This window comes from Micromys minutus (genome assembly GCF_963924665.1).
Source record: "Micromys minutus genome assembly, chromosome: 29".
Classification (NCBI taxonomy): domain Eukaryota; kingdom Metazoa; phylum Chordata; class Mammalia; order Rodentia; family Muridae; genus Micromys; species Micromys minutus.
Window position 1 is genome coordinate 19,547,731 of NC_137964.1, and position 17,906 is coordinate 19,565,636.

Sequence of the window (17,906 nt, forward strand, 5' to 3'; positions counted from 1 at the left end):
GGTTGCTGTGTGCCCCCCCATAGTCCCAGCACTAGCCTCAACTTAATTTCTCAAAGGCTTCCTGGACACCCCTGGCAAGCAAGCTACCAACCCACGGGCCAAGTCTGGTGACTTACTTCCTTCCCCTATCACCTAAGTACCTGATAGACAGAGCTCTTGACCCAGCAATGTGGCCGTCACATCCGACATGTCTCTTAACATGTTATTCCAGAACTATTCATTCCAAACAATGACAAGAAAGGAAATGTCTTGCCCTCCTTTTTTAATGGCCTTTCTTAAAGCCAATGTCTAACAACCGCCTTTGCAGGTGTTACTGCTATCTCTTGTGGGGGAAATAACAGGATATCAATCATGAGGCATTCTGGAAGTGAGCTTTGAAACCCAGTCATGGGAGCCCTGAGGCAGAACCATACCTACTAGGCTCCCTGCCAACAGTGCCATGCCTGCCTTACTCCTGTGGAATGAAGGTTACTTGTCTCAGCGAAGCCACAACTCCATCCTTCCTGATGTACTCTTGAGGCCCAGGTCAGGTGGCTTGGGAAGAAATCGTCACGGGTGACAGTTCTGGGGTCATGCTCTCGTTTCAGGCAGTCAGAGCACCAGCCTTCCTACTTGACAGGCGTGGAATGTGCGTTGTCCTCATGTGCTTCCCCCCCCCCCAGTAAGATTCTAAATTTAGGGTATTTTGAGTCATAGAAATATTGTGGAGACAGAATAGTGTGTTCCAAGATTTGTCACCAACTTCTATCATAACCACATATGCTACCACCACTCATGGGGAGTTAAGGGCCCCTTATATCAGATGTAACCAAGAGTAGGTATCACAGCCTATGACTATAATCCCAGGATTTAGGGGATGGAGGCAAGTGGGTCAGAAGTTCAAGGCCAGCCTCAGCCACATAGCAAATTTTAGACCAGCCTGAATTTGCCGTGTAAGATCCTGTCTCGGAAAAACAAAACAAAGCTAAACCTAAAAGATTTAACGAATGGCTCTAACACCTATGCTTCTCCTAATGTCAGGCCAAAGATTTTATCCAGGCAGGACCTGATGTTTAGTGACTGTCTCCTCCTGGCAGTTTGGGACAAGGGGCTGTCCGGTGCAATGTTGCTAGCTAGGACTTGGCTTATATTTTTCTAACCATCAGCCCATGGCTGGGCTTTTTCTGAGGTGAACTGCCATGTCTATGAGTTTGCAGAAAAAGAAAGAAATCATGGCAACATTTATATTCCACTAGGCAAGAATCTGACTTAGGCAGGCAGTGAGGCATGTGCCTTTAATCCTGCACTCTGGAGGCAGAGGCAGGTAGATCTCTGAGTTTGAGGCCGGCCTGGTCTACAGAGGGAGTTTCAGGACAGCCAGAGCTACACAGAGAATCCCTGTCTTGGGGATGGGTGGGGAAAGAATTTGTGACTTACCTTGGGGGATGGTGGCTTTGACCACCTGGTCAGTATTTGTCTTTGCTGTGTGATGTTATTCAGCTGGGTCCAGCCCTCAGGAAGAAGTTTCTGCAAACTCCCCGTGAGAGGGGTGCTCCAGCATCTTCAGGAGGGTGGGGGAGCAGGTCCCAAGTTTCCCATGTGAGTCTCTGTACAGTGATGTAGCTGTCTTAAACATGCTTGGTGATGTCCACATGGTGACAAATGATGGAGCACACACAGCCCGGAAGAAGCCCCTTAAGTGATATGTGACTGGGTTTGAGGGCCATCTGCCCTCTGGCTGTGAGCTAACCTGAGGATAGTAGGTGTGAGGGATGACTGCGCCCCATTTGTCTCTTTCCCATTTACTTTGCTGTCTTTTATAGATTCACGGATATTGACTCACACGCTAGAATCTATTGCGACATTAATTATGTTGCTCCTGTTGTGAGGACTCTTCAGTTGGCTCCTCTGGTAAGCTCCGCATACCAGCATGTCAGTCATTTGGAGCACTTCTGAGCCTTGCTTCCAACCATGCTCTTCCTGCCCAGCCTTGGTGCTAGCCAGTTCTCCAGGGAGTCCCGTCCCTGGGAAATGGACTCAGGGGTCACAGTCTAGGCACTGGGTGTTTAATGCAACTGGGGGCTCTGAGTTGGTCCTTCTCTCCCTCCCTTGTTCATCTTTCAGCAGAATGCTAGCTCTTACTGACGCCCCACTCCTTCCCCATGGCTTTCTTGTTCTCCTTACTCATCTCTGCCTGTGTCCTCTGTGCCCCATCTCTCCTGCTTCTTCAGTCCCAGCACCTGCTGAGTGCTCTTGAAGGCTCCAGTGGTCAATGGACTTTACTGTCTGATGGCCTCCCACTGCCCTCTTGGGACTCTCTGGGGCGTGTACAGATCTGGGGCTGCTGTGTTTTTCGTCTCTATCCCTTAAGGCATCTCTGTGAGAAGCATGTTCCTGGCTGGTGCAGAGGCCATGGCTAGGACGGTGAAGCCTCCTCTGGACATGCTGAGCCCCTGGCTGCCAGGTACTATGTTTTCCCAGGAGCCAGAGGTTTGTATGTAGACAACGAAAGCACCCTCAGAAGCCCAGGGGTCACAGGCCACACATGGCCACTTTGTTTTGCACATACTTTTGAATTGGGAGGACTGTACCCAAAAGGGAACCTGGGTCATTTCCAGGTTGATGAGGGGACCCATCCTGGCCTCATCGCCATGTGATCTGTCCTGGGCAGGACACAGAGGCTTTCTGTTCTGCCTCGAGATGTGGGTGAGTGGGGAGCCCCCCAAATGCTTTCCCAAATCCACTTCAGATGTTCATGGTTCCCTAAACTGCACCCGCTGAAGAGATTATGAGCCTGTAATTAAAGCAACTTTTCATGCTGTTGAAGTGATGTAAACTGTCCTTCAGGGGACCTTCCCACAGCAAAGATGACAAGCCCCAGTGAACACAGGGGAGCCTGAGACATAGGCTCTTTGACCCTGTCCAGGGCCGGGGGCACGAGTGTAATCACCAGCCCTGATTATCATGGAGTGCAGTGAACTCTGATATCTGTACCCAATCTCCTGCACTTTCTCGGGTTACAGTGCCTCAACAGCATCACTTGGGATTGAATGTCCCTTCTGGATACATGGCTGTACCCACTGAAAGCTGTTCCCTGAACCTGAGCAACGGAAAAGTGTGATCACTGGCTGTCAGGGGCCAGCAGGACCACTCACTGATGGGTATGTCTGTCTGGGGGGAATGGGAGGCTTCACCACAGGAATAGCCAGCAGCCTGTAGCAGTGAGAGCCTGGATCAGCTCCCTACAGACAAGGAAGTCACAAAGGAGGGTGTGCAGGGGGCAGGCAGCTTTGTTCTGAAGAGGGCTTGGCCTCGCTTAATGTTTGCTTATAGGAGGAAGCCACTGGGGGTCCCGGTCAAGTGAGTACTCCAAACACAACCCACATGCTCCTGAGTGCTTTGCTCTTGAACCTGTCCCCGTGTGGCACCACCCTAGGTCCTGGCATCTCAAAACAAAGGTATGCGAAGTTCCTCATTCAGTCAGGAGCTGACAGAATCCCACACAATTCCAAAAGAAGAAAAGTAGTTATTACACCCACTGTGCCCTCCCGTGACAGAAGAGGCACAGTCATATCAGAGAGAGGCTGGCACTGCTTGTGACGTGGACCCTTGAGTGACACTTTCTCCACTGACACTATTAGTCCTGGTTCACAGTGGAAAGATGACACAGCAGCGAAAGGGGACTGCATGGAACCACAGGCTGGCACTGAGCAGAGGCCCTGGCTCACTGGACAGCACCCTGACACTGTCACAGTATACAGGGCACGATTCAGTAATAAATAAAACAGCCAGTAAGCAGATCATGTAAGAGCAACATGAATTGTCAGGATTTTAAAAAGTACAATTATTTTTACTTTGTGTGTGTGTTGTCTATGTTGATGTGCTGTGTGTGCTGGGTGCCCACTGAGGCCAGAGAAGCCATGGAATTCCCTAACACTGGGATTACAGACAGCTAGGAGCTGCCACGTTGGTGACGGAAATTGAACCCGAGTCCTTCATTGCTCTTAGCCGCTGAGCCCCTGAGGCATCTCTGTGCCTCCCCATCCTTTTAAGACAGGTGCTCGCTATGCAGCCTTGGCTGGTTTGGAACTATGTAGAACAGACTGGCCACTTCTTTTTATCCATCACTAAAATAAGCAATTAAAAGGAGCCCTTTTCAGCCTGGCAAGGTGCTACACATCTGACAATTTGGGATGTGGAGGCAGGAGGATCAGGAGTTCAAAGTCATCCTTGACTAGATAGTGAGTTAGAGGCTGAACACAAATGTAAAAAAAAAAAAAAAAAAAAAAAATCTACAAACGAAACAGACAGGTGCTGACAGACATTTAATCCCAGCTCTTGGGAGGCAGAAGCAAGATCTCTGCGTTCAAGGCCAGGTGGTGAGACTCTGTCTACTCCCAACAAACAGAACAAGTCCCCTCCATGTATCTGCCTGCCTGCAAGAGTCTAGAATGGAGAGTGTGGGCAGTGTTTGTCACCCCTTGGTCAGCATTTTCACTCCCTATATTTATCCTGAACTCTGTGGTCCCTGTGGGCAGGTGAGGTGCGCACATGCATGTGTGTGGTGTTTCTTTCCTGAGGTTTGTGCTGTGGACAGGGAGGAGTGGCTGCCTGGGAACCAGAGATTCAGATTAGGGACTCTCAGTGTCGGGGAGTCCTCTGAAGACATCTTCAGCACATAGGATTATAAAGGTCACCATTTGTGGCTGCAGCCACTAGGGATGAGGAGGCAGAGGTCTGGGCACTGAAGCCGACACATCCGAGGAAGCACAGAGCTTGCCACCAGCCTGCTGAGATGACCAGGTACCCTGGGTATAGAATGGAGGAGCCCAACAGTTGCCTTTGGGTGGTCCTGTCTTCTCTGTTGTTGGTGGCATCTCTCATGGACACCCATTTTCCTGCCCTGCCCACACAGCCCTGCGTGTAATGATGGAAGCACCAGCCCACAGTGAGGACCACTGCTTGGAGGAGAGAGCCCATTTCTGGCTGGGTGAACCTGAAAGGGAGGTCTGAGCAGCACAGAACAGTGCTGAGCAAGCTCAGTGTCGGGATGAAAATGGGCTCTGGTCTCAGCCTAGGCCAGCAGGTCTTCATTCCTGGTGTCAGGACTCGGTGTGCTTAGCGTGAGAATACTTCGAGAGCAAAGGCCTCCTGAAGGGAGGGACACACAAACTTGCCTCTTCTCGGGGCAGTCAAGAGCCTGAGTGTCAGGATGACCTTTGCATGACTGGCTTGGCAGAGCCCTCAGGGGCACAGGTGGGACATCCCAGAGCATGCCCCTTCCACAGGCAGGGAGAAGGCACTGCTGGAGGGAAGCCTGCTTGCCCTACATGCAGGCACATTAAATGACAGACACGCCAAAGGAAGGAGCCGCCCCAGGCTGCTAGCTAGAAAAGGTGTTCCTCCCATTTTATTTGATAATACATTTTCACAGAAACATGATATATTTACATATATACAGGTAAGAGACTGCTGGTCAAAAATCTGAAACAGAAAATGTCACCAAAAATTTACAAAAGCCACCGGCTGACTCAGGGAGTTGGGCTGGAGAACCTGGATAGCCGTGTGTAGGTCGGCACAGAGCTTCAGCTCGGCTTCTGACTCTGGACTGTGGCTGCTCTGAGCAGTATCCCAGCACCTGTGGCCACAGCCGTGCTGCTCGCCTGGCTGCCGTCTCAGGATGCGCTGGTTTGCAGGTTTTTTGAAGCTGCGAGCATTGCTCTTACTTTGGCCATGAGATCCTGTGTGGGGAGACACGAAGAAAATCTGAGCCTCCTGCTGACCAGACTTGTGAGTGGGCCATGGTGAAGACAGGAGGCAGAGCTTCCAGCACCAAGTCACGCCTTCCAGTAATGTATGCAGCCGTGAACCCTTTCCAGGCCATACGGGGACTAAAGTCACCCTCTTTGTCTTGCCACAAACCTCCTACAACTGTAACCCCATGTAGTTGGAGGGTACAAACAGAGCCCAGGATGTGTCACCTGTGGAGAGTCAGACTCCACAGCATAACTGTAACCCCACAAAGACATGAGCTTCCTTTGGAAAATGAGTTTCCCAGGAAGTGATTCCTTCACCTTCCGGCTAGGCTCTGACCTAGTGCCAGCTGGTGACCAGCACAAGATTTGACTGAGTCAGTACTGGTGAAACTAGGAGCGAGAAGGAAACTTAGCAGAAGAGGCAAAAATAGCATTATAAATGGTGGAAAGGAAGGGGGAGCACCTCCATCTTACCTGAGTTATTTTGCTCTGCACAGAGGAGACGATTGCTGAGGAGATCTGGCCATCTTTTTCCTGAGAAACCCCCCTAATGTAGAGGAAAGAACAGAGACTCAGACACCTGCAAAATCTGAGAGCAGTTCCCATGCCCTGTAGAGTACAGGTTCAGGTCCCCGTGCTTATGCGGTGAGCACCTGCCCCACCCAGCCACCTTCCCATCCCAAGAGCATGCATTTGTATACCCACTTCAAGTGCCTCATAAAATGAAAATAACTCACTCTTAACACCAGCATTATATATATGCTTCCAAAGAGGAGGAGGCTAAGGAAAGAGGCACTTACAGCAAGGCCACTGGGACCAGCAGCCTCAGTGGCTTTTGTTTCCCATGTAAGACTTCTGTGGATGTGGATAGCACCCAGGCCTAGTGGTTGGGGCTTTCTACATTCCCTCTAGGATGGGGCCTTTCAGATGCTGACCCTTAGGTGAGTTGTGGACCACTCAAGATTCCCAGACTTTAAGGCAATCCCAAAAGGAATAAACTCCTGAGATCCTGTTTGTCACTGAGACCCACTAAGCCCTGCATAGCAGAGGGTGGGGATGGGTGGAGGCACCCACAGTGGGTGCTGTCAGGCCTTACTGCCCTTCCCTTGCTCCTGCCCACTGAGAGCCCCCCAGAGGTCATGGTTACCTGGAGCGTTCCTGGGAGGAACCTCGGCTCTCCACAGGAGAGATGCTGGCTGAGTGGGCTGAGTGGGCCGAGGGACGCTGTGCTGCCTGTTTATTCGGGGATGTTGACTGTGACCGAGCCTTGGCCTTGGTGCGAGACCGTGAGCGCCGCTTCTTCTTCTTCTCATGGGGACTCCTAAAAGGGAAGTGCTCGTCAGGGCACAAGAAAGCAGTCTGAGCTTGTGTCAAGGGGCCTCTCCAAATATGTGACCTTTTTTTTTTTCTTTCGAGACATATTCTAGGATGGCTTGAACTAACTGTGAAGCTGAGGATAACCTTAAACTCCTGATCTTCCTTCTTCCACCTTCCAGGTTCTAGAATTACAGGGTGCACAATCGTGATTGGTGTGTATGGTACAGGTAAACTGAATCCAGGGCATCGTGCACGCTGGGCAAGTACTTCACCAGCTGAGTACATCTCAGCCTTATATGCACGCCTTAGACAGCTGTAATCCTTCAGTCAATTGAGCTGGGCATCCACAGGGTACTTACTGGGTGTTAAAGGAACCATCTAGAAGCCAGCCTCTGTACTCCAGAAGCTTTCTCCTAGAGAAATGTCTGGCATTTAATGTACAATAAATGATCTATTTGCATTAAAAATACCAAGATAACCACCAAAGAAAAGCTCTAGGACAGTCTATACTGCCTTTTCATTCATGCTAAAGGATAGGAAATTATCAGTCAAATCTTGTAAACTTCAGCCTCACCAGATGGAAACACAGGAGGCAGCCTGGGCCCTGTTCAGGGAGCATTTGATATGCGCAGTGCCATCTCAGCTCTGCCCACTGCCCTACTCACATCACAGGACAGGGCTCCCAAGCACATCCAGCCCCATTCCACTCCTTCCGAAGGCTCTGGCATTGCTTAGCTCTTTCTACCATGTACAGATGTATTCACACACGAACACATGGTGGGCAGACTTGGTAAACACATCACATATTCTCTTAGAGCACCCCCAGCACACAGAACGCTTCATTGCCAGTCTGCGCTCCATCTCCTACTAAGTCCGTCTTGAGATGCTGTGCAGATTTATCACTGACTCCTAGGGCTCTTTGCTCCCTCCTGGGCTGCAGGCCACTGACCAGGCAGCCTCCATGCGCAGCACTATCTTTTAGTGTGACCAATTAAATGGGAATACTGGTAAATCATTGTCGGCCATTTCTCTCCTGTGATGACCACGGACCCAGCTCTACAGTATTTGGGTTTCCAGAGGAATCACAGAGGTCTCAGACCTCTATCCTCCAGGAAGGGCTTACCAAAGCCTGTCTACACAATCATACTGATAAGGCTGAATCAACCGTTATGGTGGGTCACACCTGTCTAGGATTAGGCTGTGTGAGCCCCTACATTTCTTTGGTGCCATGATGAAAAATACTCCTGCCTAATGAGAAGCTATGTTTGGGATCTGCAGCATTCAGACTCCACAAATGCCCCACACCTCATCCTCAACTCCAGTGCCCACAGGTGTCTGCAGGCTGATAAGCACCAGCAGTGAGTCAGTGAGCTCTGCAAGGGCATCAGACCCAGCACAGAGGCCCTTGTGAGGCCAGCTATGCCATCCCATCCAGAGTTGCAGCCTGGCTTTCTGTGCACCACCCAGGTAAGAGCAGACTGCCAGGCTCAAGGAGCACAGCTGCGTTGGGAGTCCAGCAAAGCGTCAGTTATAAGTGAAGTCCAGAAGGGCACCCGCTTGTGACTGAGATTTAGCTCCTGGAAGGCAGTGTCCCTAGGCTGGAGCTGTGGATGGCAGCCTGGTGTCCTTTGTCAAGGATGCAGGAATTTAAGTGGAAATGGTTCAGATACTGGGCAGGGCACATGCAGGGAGAGCTTCTGGGCTAAGGTGTCTGTGCACACACACGAGCTGGGTTTTAGAGGGGGCAGCCCAGGATGGTCAGGACTGCAAAGCTAGCCAAGGCTGTGTAGCTATATACTGAGTGAGAGTGAAAGGCTTCCTAGCCAGAACTGTGAGCTTGGTGTGTGTGTGCATTGGATAGTTTTCTCATTCTTCCACCCTTTCATGAGTCCTGGGATCAAACTCAGGCTGCCAGGCTTGCATAACAAAGCACCTTTACTTGCTGAGCCATCTCACTGGCCCCAGTTTAATCTTAACGGTCTGATCTCACAGAGGAAGATGTCTAACTTTTGCAGGAGCCAAGCAGTTTGCTCACTTCTGAAGTCGCAGAGGTGCACTTTGCAACTTGGCCCTCTATTCTGTTGCTGAGTGGCCAAAAGCAACGTTGCAGCATGTTGTTCTGGAATATTCCCTTAGTGTAATTTCCAGCCTTATGCTACCCTTCACATTCAATCGTGACCTCTGTTCTGTAGGAATCAACCCATATACCACTGTGTGTGGGGCTCTGCAGTGCTCCCGAGTCTCCTGAAAAATGGGCATGTGTTGTCTACTTGTTCTTACACTGACACTAACTAACATTGCCCTATGTGCAGTTTTGGTAACCTAACATCTCCTTGCTTCTTGACCTCAGTGCACTCTGGGGAAAAGAGCAGCTACAAAGTCCCGCAGGTGTACTTGTAACTTGTAAGAAACAGTAAGCTGTGCCTGCAGCTATAAAAACGGGCCGGCAAACACCCTCACCCACTCACACTAAGCAAAAGCAGAAACTCACTGGGCTTCCTTTATTCCTGATTGCCAATGTTCAGTAACATCTAAATGTACCCCACTAATTAATGTGTTTCTATGTGTCATTAGTGGCCTCTGGGTCAGACACAGGCCCTGTGGGTGTCCTTTTCATGGGGGACTAACCACCTGGTCACTTACTTATCCCTGGAGGCAGGTATTTGACTTTATTGACTTTATTTATTTATTTTTTGAGACAAGGCCTCACTGTGGAGCCCTGTCTGGTCTCAAATTCAGAACTCTGTCTGATTAGTTCCAGAGGCCTGCCTGTTTCCCTGGCACTGGTTTCTAAGCATGTGCTACCTGTCTGGCTTTTTATGTGCATCCTGTAGACAGAATTCAGGTCTTCCTCTTGTGTGGCAGGTACTTTACTGACAGAGCCATCTCCTCAGCTCAGCAGGTTTGCTACGTCCTAAGCAGTCTCACACACGCTGTTTTCTGGTTCTGGTACATTTAGAGCTGATCTAAACTGAACTAACATGTGTAGTTTGTTCTTTCTCAGCCCACTAGAGACCTCTCCGGTCCCCCTGAGCTGCTTCAGTGCTGTGGTCTAAGCACAGGCCCAACTACAGCGTGGGCTCTGAGGGGGTTGCAGTCAGTGCTTCATCATGAAGCTTGACTTCACCTTCCATGGAGATGTAGGAGATCAAAGTCCTCCACTTTTGTTCTTTGACTGGCGTGGTCTCAGTCTGTCTGCCAGTTCTTCAGAAGGCCTAGGATCTACCTGGGCTTGGTTGGGTCCGTTGAGCACAGAGGACAGGCGCTGTGAGCACTACCATTCGTTAGAGTTGAGGAGAGGCTGATTCTCAGAGTACTGGTGTGTGAACACCGATATGCAGTGTCCTTGCTAGCTTAGGCATTAGTCAATATGGTTGAGGTGAGTGGGGAGTGCCCTTCTTCTCTCCATTGAGAAGGTGGGTGGGTGAGTGGTTACCAGGTTCCTGCATGCTGGATTCACAGGGAAAAACACGTTGGAGCTCGGAGCAAGATTCTAAGATGTAAATTCCAATTCCTAAGCTGGATTTTCCTAAACACATGAAGACCAATCAAATGATTGTCCTTCTGTCAGTTTGGGACTCTTGTCCATCTCTCAGAAAGACAGAATTTCCTTACAAGTCTGTAGGCCTTTCCTGCTTATCAACGTAACCCAGATGGATCAATTCTTTGGCTACATCCTGGGAACAACCTTTGGCTTTGCTTCCTTATGCTCTGTGTCTTATTTGCATTGTCTCACTTTCATGATCTCCTGGCTTCTGCTTTGTCCCTGACCAGTTCTTTCTCCAGTCTCTGGCCATGCTCCTACATTGCTTTTCTTTTGTAGAACAGTGCAGCCATTACAGAAACTACTTCTTTCCTGGCTGGCACCCGCACAGGAGAAAGGCCATACTTCCACATTACCCCTTTCAAGCATGGCTGACTCCTTCCCAGTGACCACTTCTCTAGCAAGGGTACATGGAGTGTGCTGCAAACACACCTGTGGCTTCCCATACGTCCCAGGTCTCTGGCACACTGTCCTGGTCAGTGCTGTGCCCTGGGCCCCTGGCCATGGCTGCAAGTCAAGTCTCTGGTGTGTGTTATCTGCGGGCCCTGTACTCTGTTGTTTTTCGTCCAAGCACTGGAAGAGCCATCACTGTACTTTATTTTGCACAGTTTGAACATCACATCCTGATGATAAAACACCTGCCTCAGAGTCAGCTGTGACCCTCTTGCCATGAGAACTGGGAAGTGTATCTTCCCTGCCTTTTAAAATATCCTGTTAGTATTTTTAAGGTGTCTTTTCTTTTTTCTTTTTTTGAGACAAAAGTTCCACTTAGTCCAGGCTAGCTTCAAAGTGGCCATGTAGCAGAGATGACCCTCTGTTCCTGTTGTCACTTGCCTCCTTCCTACAGGCAGGCCCTGTTTATGCCCAAGACTGAGCCCACTGAGCTATGTCCCAGGTCCTAACTGTCTCTCGTAGAGTGGGACACAGCTCCATGGTAGAGAGCTTTGTTTAGCCATGAGAGGCCTTGGCTTCACCCCAGCCCTGCTCACAGCCCCAGGTCTCCAAGGCCACCTCTTTATAAACAAACCTGGGACTGCCTGGCCTGCTCATCACCCAACCCTCTGCTTCATTTGTTTTTCTTCCCCTTCCTGATCTGCTCTTTTCTTTTGAAAGAAGTATTTTTATTGTTTTATATCCTCCCAGCTTTTATTCATTTACTTTAAAATATTTTTATTTTAATTAATTTTTTTGAGACAGGGTCTCACTATTGTAGCTGGTGTCCTGGAACTATGTACAGCAGGCCGGCCTCTGCCTCCTGAGTGTTGGTTTGGGAGGCATGTGTACTACCTCTGGCTTCCTCCCATCTTTTAAAACATTTAATTCTTATATACTTATAAGATATATACTTATTTTGTGTGTGCGCCAAGGCTCACATGTGGGGGTCAGAGGACACACTGTGAGAGTCAGTTCTCTTTTTCAACACGTGGGTTTCAGAGATCAGGCTGGAAGGGTTGGCAGCAGGTGCCATCCCCACCCTCAGTGCTTTTCAGCCATGTTTTCCCCAGTTCTTGAAGGAACTGTATGCACATCTTCTCATTTTCCAAGGTCACCTTGAATGAGTAACACTTGGCACACAGTGAGAGCCTTTCAATCATTAACTTCAAATACTATGCCAGATGCAGTGCTTTGCAGCAGGAATGCAATGGCAAGATGCCATTCCTATGGATTCCTTCCTTCCGTCAGTTAAGAACCAAGGCATCCTGTTGACTACAGTGGGAGTTCCGTGGACTCTGGTGAAACCCGACTCACTGTGCACACTCATGCAGTGTATGGATGCTGCCGGCTGCGGTCATGCTTTACCAATTTTGGTGTCTCATGAACTTGCTTAGCTATAGATAATCTGGACCTCTTGATGCTTCTTTCCCCACCTTCTGAGTGCTCAACGGCACTGTCTACCAGACTGCACACTAAAAATGTGCATCAGGCTCAAAGCCTGATTTCCAAACCTTCACTAAGAGAAAGTGGGTTGGGCTGGAGAGATGGGTCAGAGATTAAGAGCACTGACTGTTCTTCCAGAGAACCCGGGTTCAATTCTTCACACCCATACAGCAGCTCTCTTCCGGCCTTGGCAGGCACCGAGCATGTATGTGATGCACACGAATGCCAACATTCATGCACATAATAATGAAATAAAAATAAAACGAAAAGACAGAGCTGGGTCAGGAAAGGCAGTGGGAGTCTCGACAGTGGTGTATGAGGAGCACCAAGGCCAGAGACAGAACAAGGTGACAACTGGCTTGGAGGCACCTGGAGTCTGTCACAGACAGAATAAGGCAACAGAGCAGTGATGACCAAGGGCGGGGCCAGCAACAACAGAGACACAGGACCAGAAAGTAGCCCATTCCTGCCGTCACTAACTAATGTGGCAGTGTCCACTGGAAGGTGAGCTGCTTGTTCAGAGAGGTCAGAGGCACCTGTCGCTGAGGGACCATGTGCATCACCACTAAGGCGCTCATTCCATGCCAAGGACCACAATTCTGCAGTACTGCTGAGCTGCACTCTTGCAATGTAGGAAGGAAGGGTAGTGGGCGGAGCCAGAGGGAAGCAGGAGTGGACAGGCAGCCAAAGTGAGCTGTTGACCAAATGTGTGAGGTGCTCTCAGTACCGTAAGACCCGTAGTTAGTGGGCAGGGTAGTGGTGGTGCACACCTTTGATCCCAGCACCAGGGAGGCAGAAGCAGGCAAATCTCTGAGTTTGAGGCCAGTCTGGTCTACAGAGTGAGTTTTAGTACAGCCAGGGATACACAGAAAAAAAACCCGTTTTCAAAAACCAAAACCAAAACCAAACCAAATCAAACCAAAGAATCCCTAGCACCTTAGCTAGCAGGTAGTAGTCAGTCTGCAGGAACATGCTTCCCATTGTGCAGGATCAGGCAGCAGCACACCCTCCATCTGGGTGATGCCAAGTATCAGGGTAACTGAATTAGCACAGGCCTCGGACCCATCTGCTGATACGGCAGTGTGGAGGAGACTGTCTGATACGTGACTAAAGAAGCTGGACTTAGTGGAGCAGCTCCAGGCCTGCACTGGAGAACACTGGCTAGCAGCTGCTCATTCTCCGTGGCTACTCCTGGGGAAGCCAGTGTTCAGCTGAGAGGCCCCCAGGGCATTTGTCTGCCTCTTTCTGTCTTTTTAGGAAGACAGTGCTCTAGCAGAAGGACCAGAAGCCTCAGAAGTCGCATGCCTAAGATGGGGATAGCTCCCCAGCCAGTGGTCCCTCTACCATCATATCCCTTTGAATGTAAAGGTTAATTTGAGGGCAAAGCAAGAATTCTTCTGTTGAGAAAGATCTTCTGCTGTAAAAATTAATTTTAGACCATGCCCTTTACATATACCAAAGGTGATGATGAACTTCAAATGTTAAAGCACTTGCTTCAGGAATGAATTCTGTGTATTGCAATAGCTGGTAGGATTACGAAGGCTGGGATGTAATTTATAAATGTGAACTTGTACTGCAAACCTTTGCTGACACTCATCAACCCCATAGCTCCTCTGCTGGCTTTTCAGGGTAAGGAAAGTGGTCTCTCCCCAATCAACAGCCCACCCTGTGACCAGCTGACAGGCTGTTTTGTTTTACTTCTCCTTAGGGTGTCTCCAGAGGCGGGGATTTTGTGGACACCACTCTACTCATGCCCATGGTAGCACAGTGGGCAATAGCTGGGGCTCGGAAGTGCACTGTTCACCTGTAATCCTGGGTCTGTCCCTGAAAGATTCTAGCTGTTTCTTCTCATGACAACTCCTGTCCAGTTGGGAACTAGAGCAATCCATGATGTGGCACTAGTTGTTAGAAACAGAGGAGGATGTTCCAGGGCAGTACCCATGTTGGAAGCATGGCTCCCATGGAGTGGCTACCCCACTGCAGCCAGAGTCTGGATTTCAACCTTTCCCAATGGCCTATACATAAAACACTTTGTCCCTAGAGTGATACTGCAGGGAAGGACTAGTACCTTCAAGAGGGACCAGCCCTTCCTTTTTGCTTCCTGATAAGTAGACAAAGGGTTTGGCCCTAACATATGCTTCCACAACAATACACTGTCTCAGCATGGGCCCAAAACAACAGTACTAATAGACTGAGACCTCTGAAGCTGATCAAAGTAACTCCTCACTCTGTAAGCTGATCTCCTCAGGCCGTGCACTACAGAGACAGAGGCAGGTACCGCAGAGTGCTGACAGGTTTCCCAAAGTTAGACAAGAGCCAGAGAAAGTGCTCTGAGTGTGATAGACAAGTGAGGGCAGGGCAGCCTGGGGTTCTCACTAGGTGGAGGTGCCAGGAAACTATGGCTCACAGGGTAAAAGGGGTGTCCCTGACTACCAGGGGCCAGGTTTAAACTGAGTGGTTAGGACTTCTGCTCTATAACCACATTGGCTTGACCTCTTTGTTATTCTTACAATGAAGACAAGACACCTAGAAGTGGTCCAGAGTCAGAGCCTCGACTTATTCTCTGCCACACTCACCATCACACAGCACCCAGGCTCTAGTGGTCATTACTGGGGACAAAGCAGGACACTGAGACAAGACGTTTGTATTTTCCTAGTTGACTTCTATTCCCTGAAGACAGCTGAGAGGGACTGGGGCAGATCCAGTAGAGATAGTAAGGGCCTTAGGCTATTAAGGGAGAACAGGGTCCAGAGAAAAGCCATGGAAGGCTCCACAGACATGGACACAACTGTGCCCCGGAACCCACATGGTCCTGAGACACTACTACTGAAGACGGGGACTGCACCCTTCCTTATCTGCGACTGTTTCACACAGGAGACAGACACCAAGACTTCAAGACATGTGTTTCCCTGTGAGACATGGTAGCCTACCTGGAACGGGTCCGTTTCCTGCTGACTCCAGGGCTGCCGCTCATCCGGTAGGCTGTGGGGACACTCCTGTCTTCCCTTCGTCTCTCAGGGGAGTGAGCTCTCCTTCTTGGGGACCGAGACCGTGACCTAGACAGACAACAAGGTAGACTTTAGCTCTGTCTGAGGCCTAGTCTGAGTAGTGTGCACCTCCCTAGCATGAGGCGAGAAAGGTTCATCTGAGATGCAGGCTGCACAGACGAGCCCTGATCTTTATAGAGGCCCTGCATCTTGACACCAGTTTGGAGGCACAGCACCTCTCCCCACCCCGCCTGCACTACAGCAAGGCTCAGGTCTCCAGAAGGCTGTGCTCCAGCTTCCCTATTCTTGCCTTGTGCTCTCTCCCAGCCTGAGGCTTTTAGCTCCCCGAAGCCGCTCCTACCCTCAGGCAGGGAAAGGCGCCTAGATACTGGCAGTAGGGAGAAACTAAAGGTTGAGAAACCAAGAGCTGCAGGCTGCACCTTGCCATTCCTCCTGTCACTCATCTCAGACCATGTGATAGGAGGCATCAGGAACACATACTGCAGACTCACTACCATGAAGCCCAAACCCTATATCTGCTCAAAACATGATGCCCTCATGACTGTCTGACTACTTAAAGTCTACGGGAGGTTTTATGGACAAAAACCATCTAGGAATACTTATTCTTTTTTGATTCATGCTAGGATATACACCACAAATGGCAAGATGGACCCTCAAGTCCCTCTCACCCTTTGTGGGTATGGAGGTCCTTAATAAAGGGTTCCTCGATGATGGCTTGAAACTTTTATTTTAGTTCTCCGACCATCTGCTATTTCAGGAAAATCTGCAATAAGCAGAAATTTAGGGGGAAAAAAGCCCTACCAAACCCAAACTCCTCTCTTTGTTTCGTTTCCATGACAACCTACTCAAAAACAATATCAAGAGAGCAATCTGATTTCAAATTTGAAAAAGTTCTTCATTGAATCATTCTAAGCAGAATGAATTCCTCCCTCCCAATAAAAACAACATACAGTTGTTCAGGAATCAAGTTCTGGTCACATCCTGGCCCCCATGAGCCCATGTTGGCCTCTCCAGCAGGGCTGGTCTAGGTGGCGTGCCTCCCCAGACCTTCCCTAGGCTACAGAGACTACAGAGGTGGGGGCAGTCAGACACCTTGACGGTTTACCAGGTTTCCCCTCAAAAGAGCTCCAGGAGTCAAAGCTGCTCGAGGCCGAGGCTGCCTGATAACTCTCCTGCTGTGCTGCCGCCACTGCCGAGCTGCTGGGACAAGGCTCCACACTCAAGATCCCTGGGGAGGCTGAGGGCCTGCGGTCGGAGGCACATACTTCACATTCAGAATGAAATGTGCCGGGCTGGGTGCTACCAGAGCCGTGAGAAAGCTCCGCTCACTCAAAGCTTTAGCACCTATGGATGCTTAGCATAGAACTCTACAATAAACTCAACAATTAGGAAAAATAAGTTAGTTTTAAATGCCTGCAGATTCAAAACGTTGATGTACAATACTGTTTTGCAGTGGCCATTAGTATTATGAATTCTTCAAAGCATAGTGGCTGTTTCCAGTAGAGTTCAACTCTTCTGGGAAAGAAGCCCTGCTCAGAACAGGGCACCAAATAACAGCCAGTAATTCTGTAGGTTTCACTTTAATTAAATAAGCCTTAATGCTTTTAATTCTGTTAACCAGGCTCTTAATATTGACGCCAGGACAGGGCGAGAGCCAGGAATTCCAGCCGACGAGTAAATCAGTAGTGTGATGTCACCATAGGCCTTCTTAAAGGAGACAAACTGGTCTCAATTAAAAACTTCCAGGCACAGCGCAACAAAGAACATCCCTTTCTGAATGACCATAATGCTTTGCTCTTGGAAGCAGAAAAATTTTAAGGATAAAACTCCAAACTACTGTCTGAATGCCAGTGTCTGTACCCACACAAACCATTTCCCTTGCTCCTCTCACTGCTCCAGGACTTCTCACAGCTGTGGGACATCAACAGGTGACTCGGCAGCCAGGCTGTGGATCTAACCCAGTGGGAACAGGCTATGGGGTAGGATGGTTAGCTGCACTGGGGTCAAGTTACCCCCGTTCATTCCATTCACAGGTTTGGCATTGTGAAGAGCAGGTATCTGAACATTGCCTGGTTTGGCCACAGGTCACTTACCCCAACATAAAACTACTCCCTACACCCACAGGAACATAGGAAGTTCCAACCATTCCCTTTCTTCCTTTAAAAGACAGGTTTGGGAGATTAAATTTCCTTTTCTAGTTTGTTATAGTTTACCACTGGGAAATCGATAGTAAAGACTCACCCACCAATTTAAAACTAAACTAGAACGTCAATTTTATAGAACCCCAGTGATTGTACAAGTTCTGTGGCTTTTTTGCTTCTTTTGCTTTTGTTTTTTGAGACAGGGTTTCTCTGGGTAGTGTTGGCTGTCCTGAAACTTGATCTTCAGACCAGGCTGGCCTCAGAGATCCACTGTCTCTGTCTC

General features: G+C 49.4%; 1 protein-coding gene across 5 annotated transcripts in view; it reads right to left on the bottom strand.

Annotated features, from left to right (window-relative positions):
* Positions 1-5,371: 5,371 nt before the first annotated feature.
* Positions 5,372-17,906, bottom strand: part of SFSWAP (splicing factor SWAP) — a 67,919-nt gene continuing 55,384 nt past the window's right edge. For 4 of the 5 annotated variants that reach the window (XM_080941082.1, XM_080941081.1, XM_080941084.1 and 1 more), the window contains 4 exons: positions 15,405-15,530; positions 6,883-7,056; positions 6,210-6,282; positions 5,372-5,720 (listed from right to left, as the gene is read on the bottom strand). In XM_080941082.1, coding sequence (XP_080797208.1) covers positions 5,655-5,720; positions 6,210-6,282; positions 6,883-7,056; positions 15,405-15,530 — 439 coding nt within the window. In that variant the 3' untranslated portion in view covers positions 5,372-5,654. Of the gene's footprint in view, positions 5,721-6,209; positions 6,283-6,882; positions 7,057-15,404; positions 15,531-16,574; positions 16,728-17,906 lie in introns of all 5 variants that reach the window. The other variant, XM_080941085.1, reaches the window with a different exon arrangement.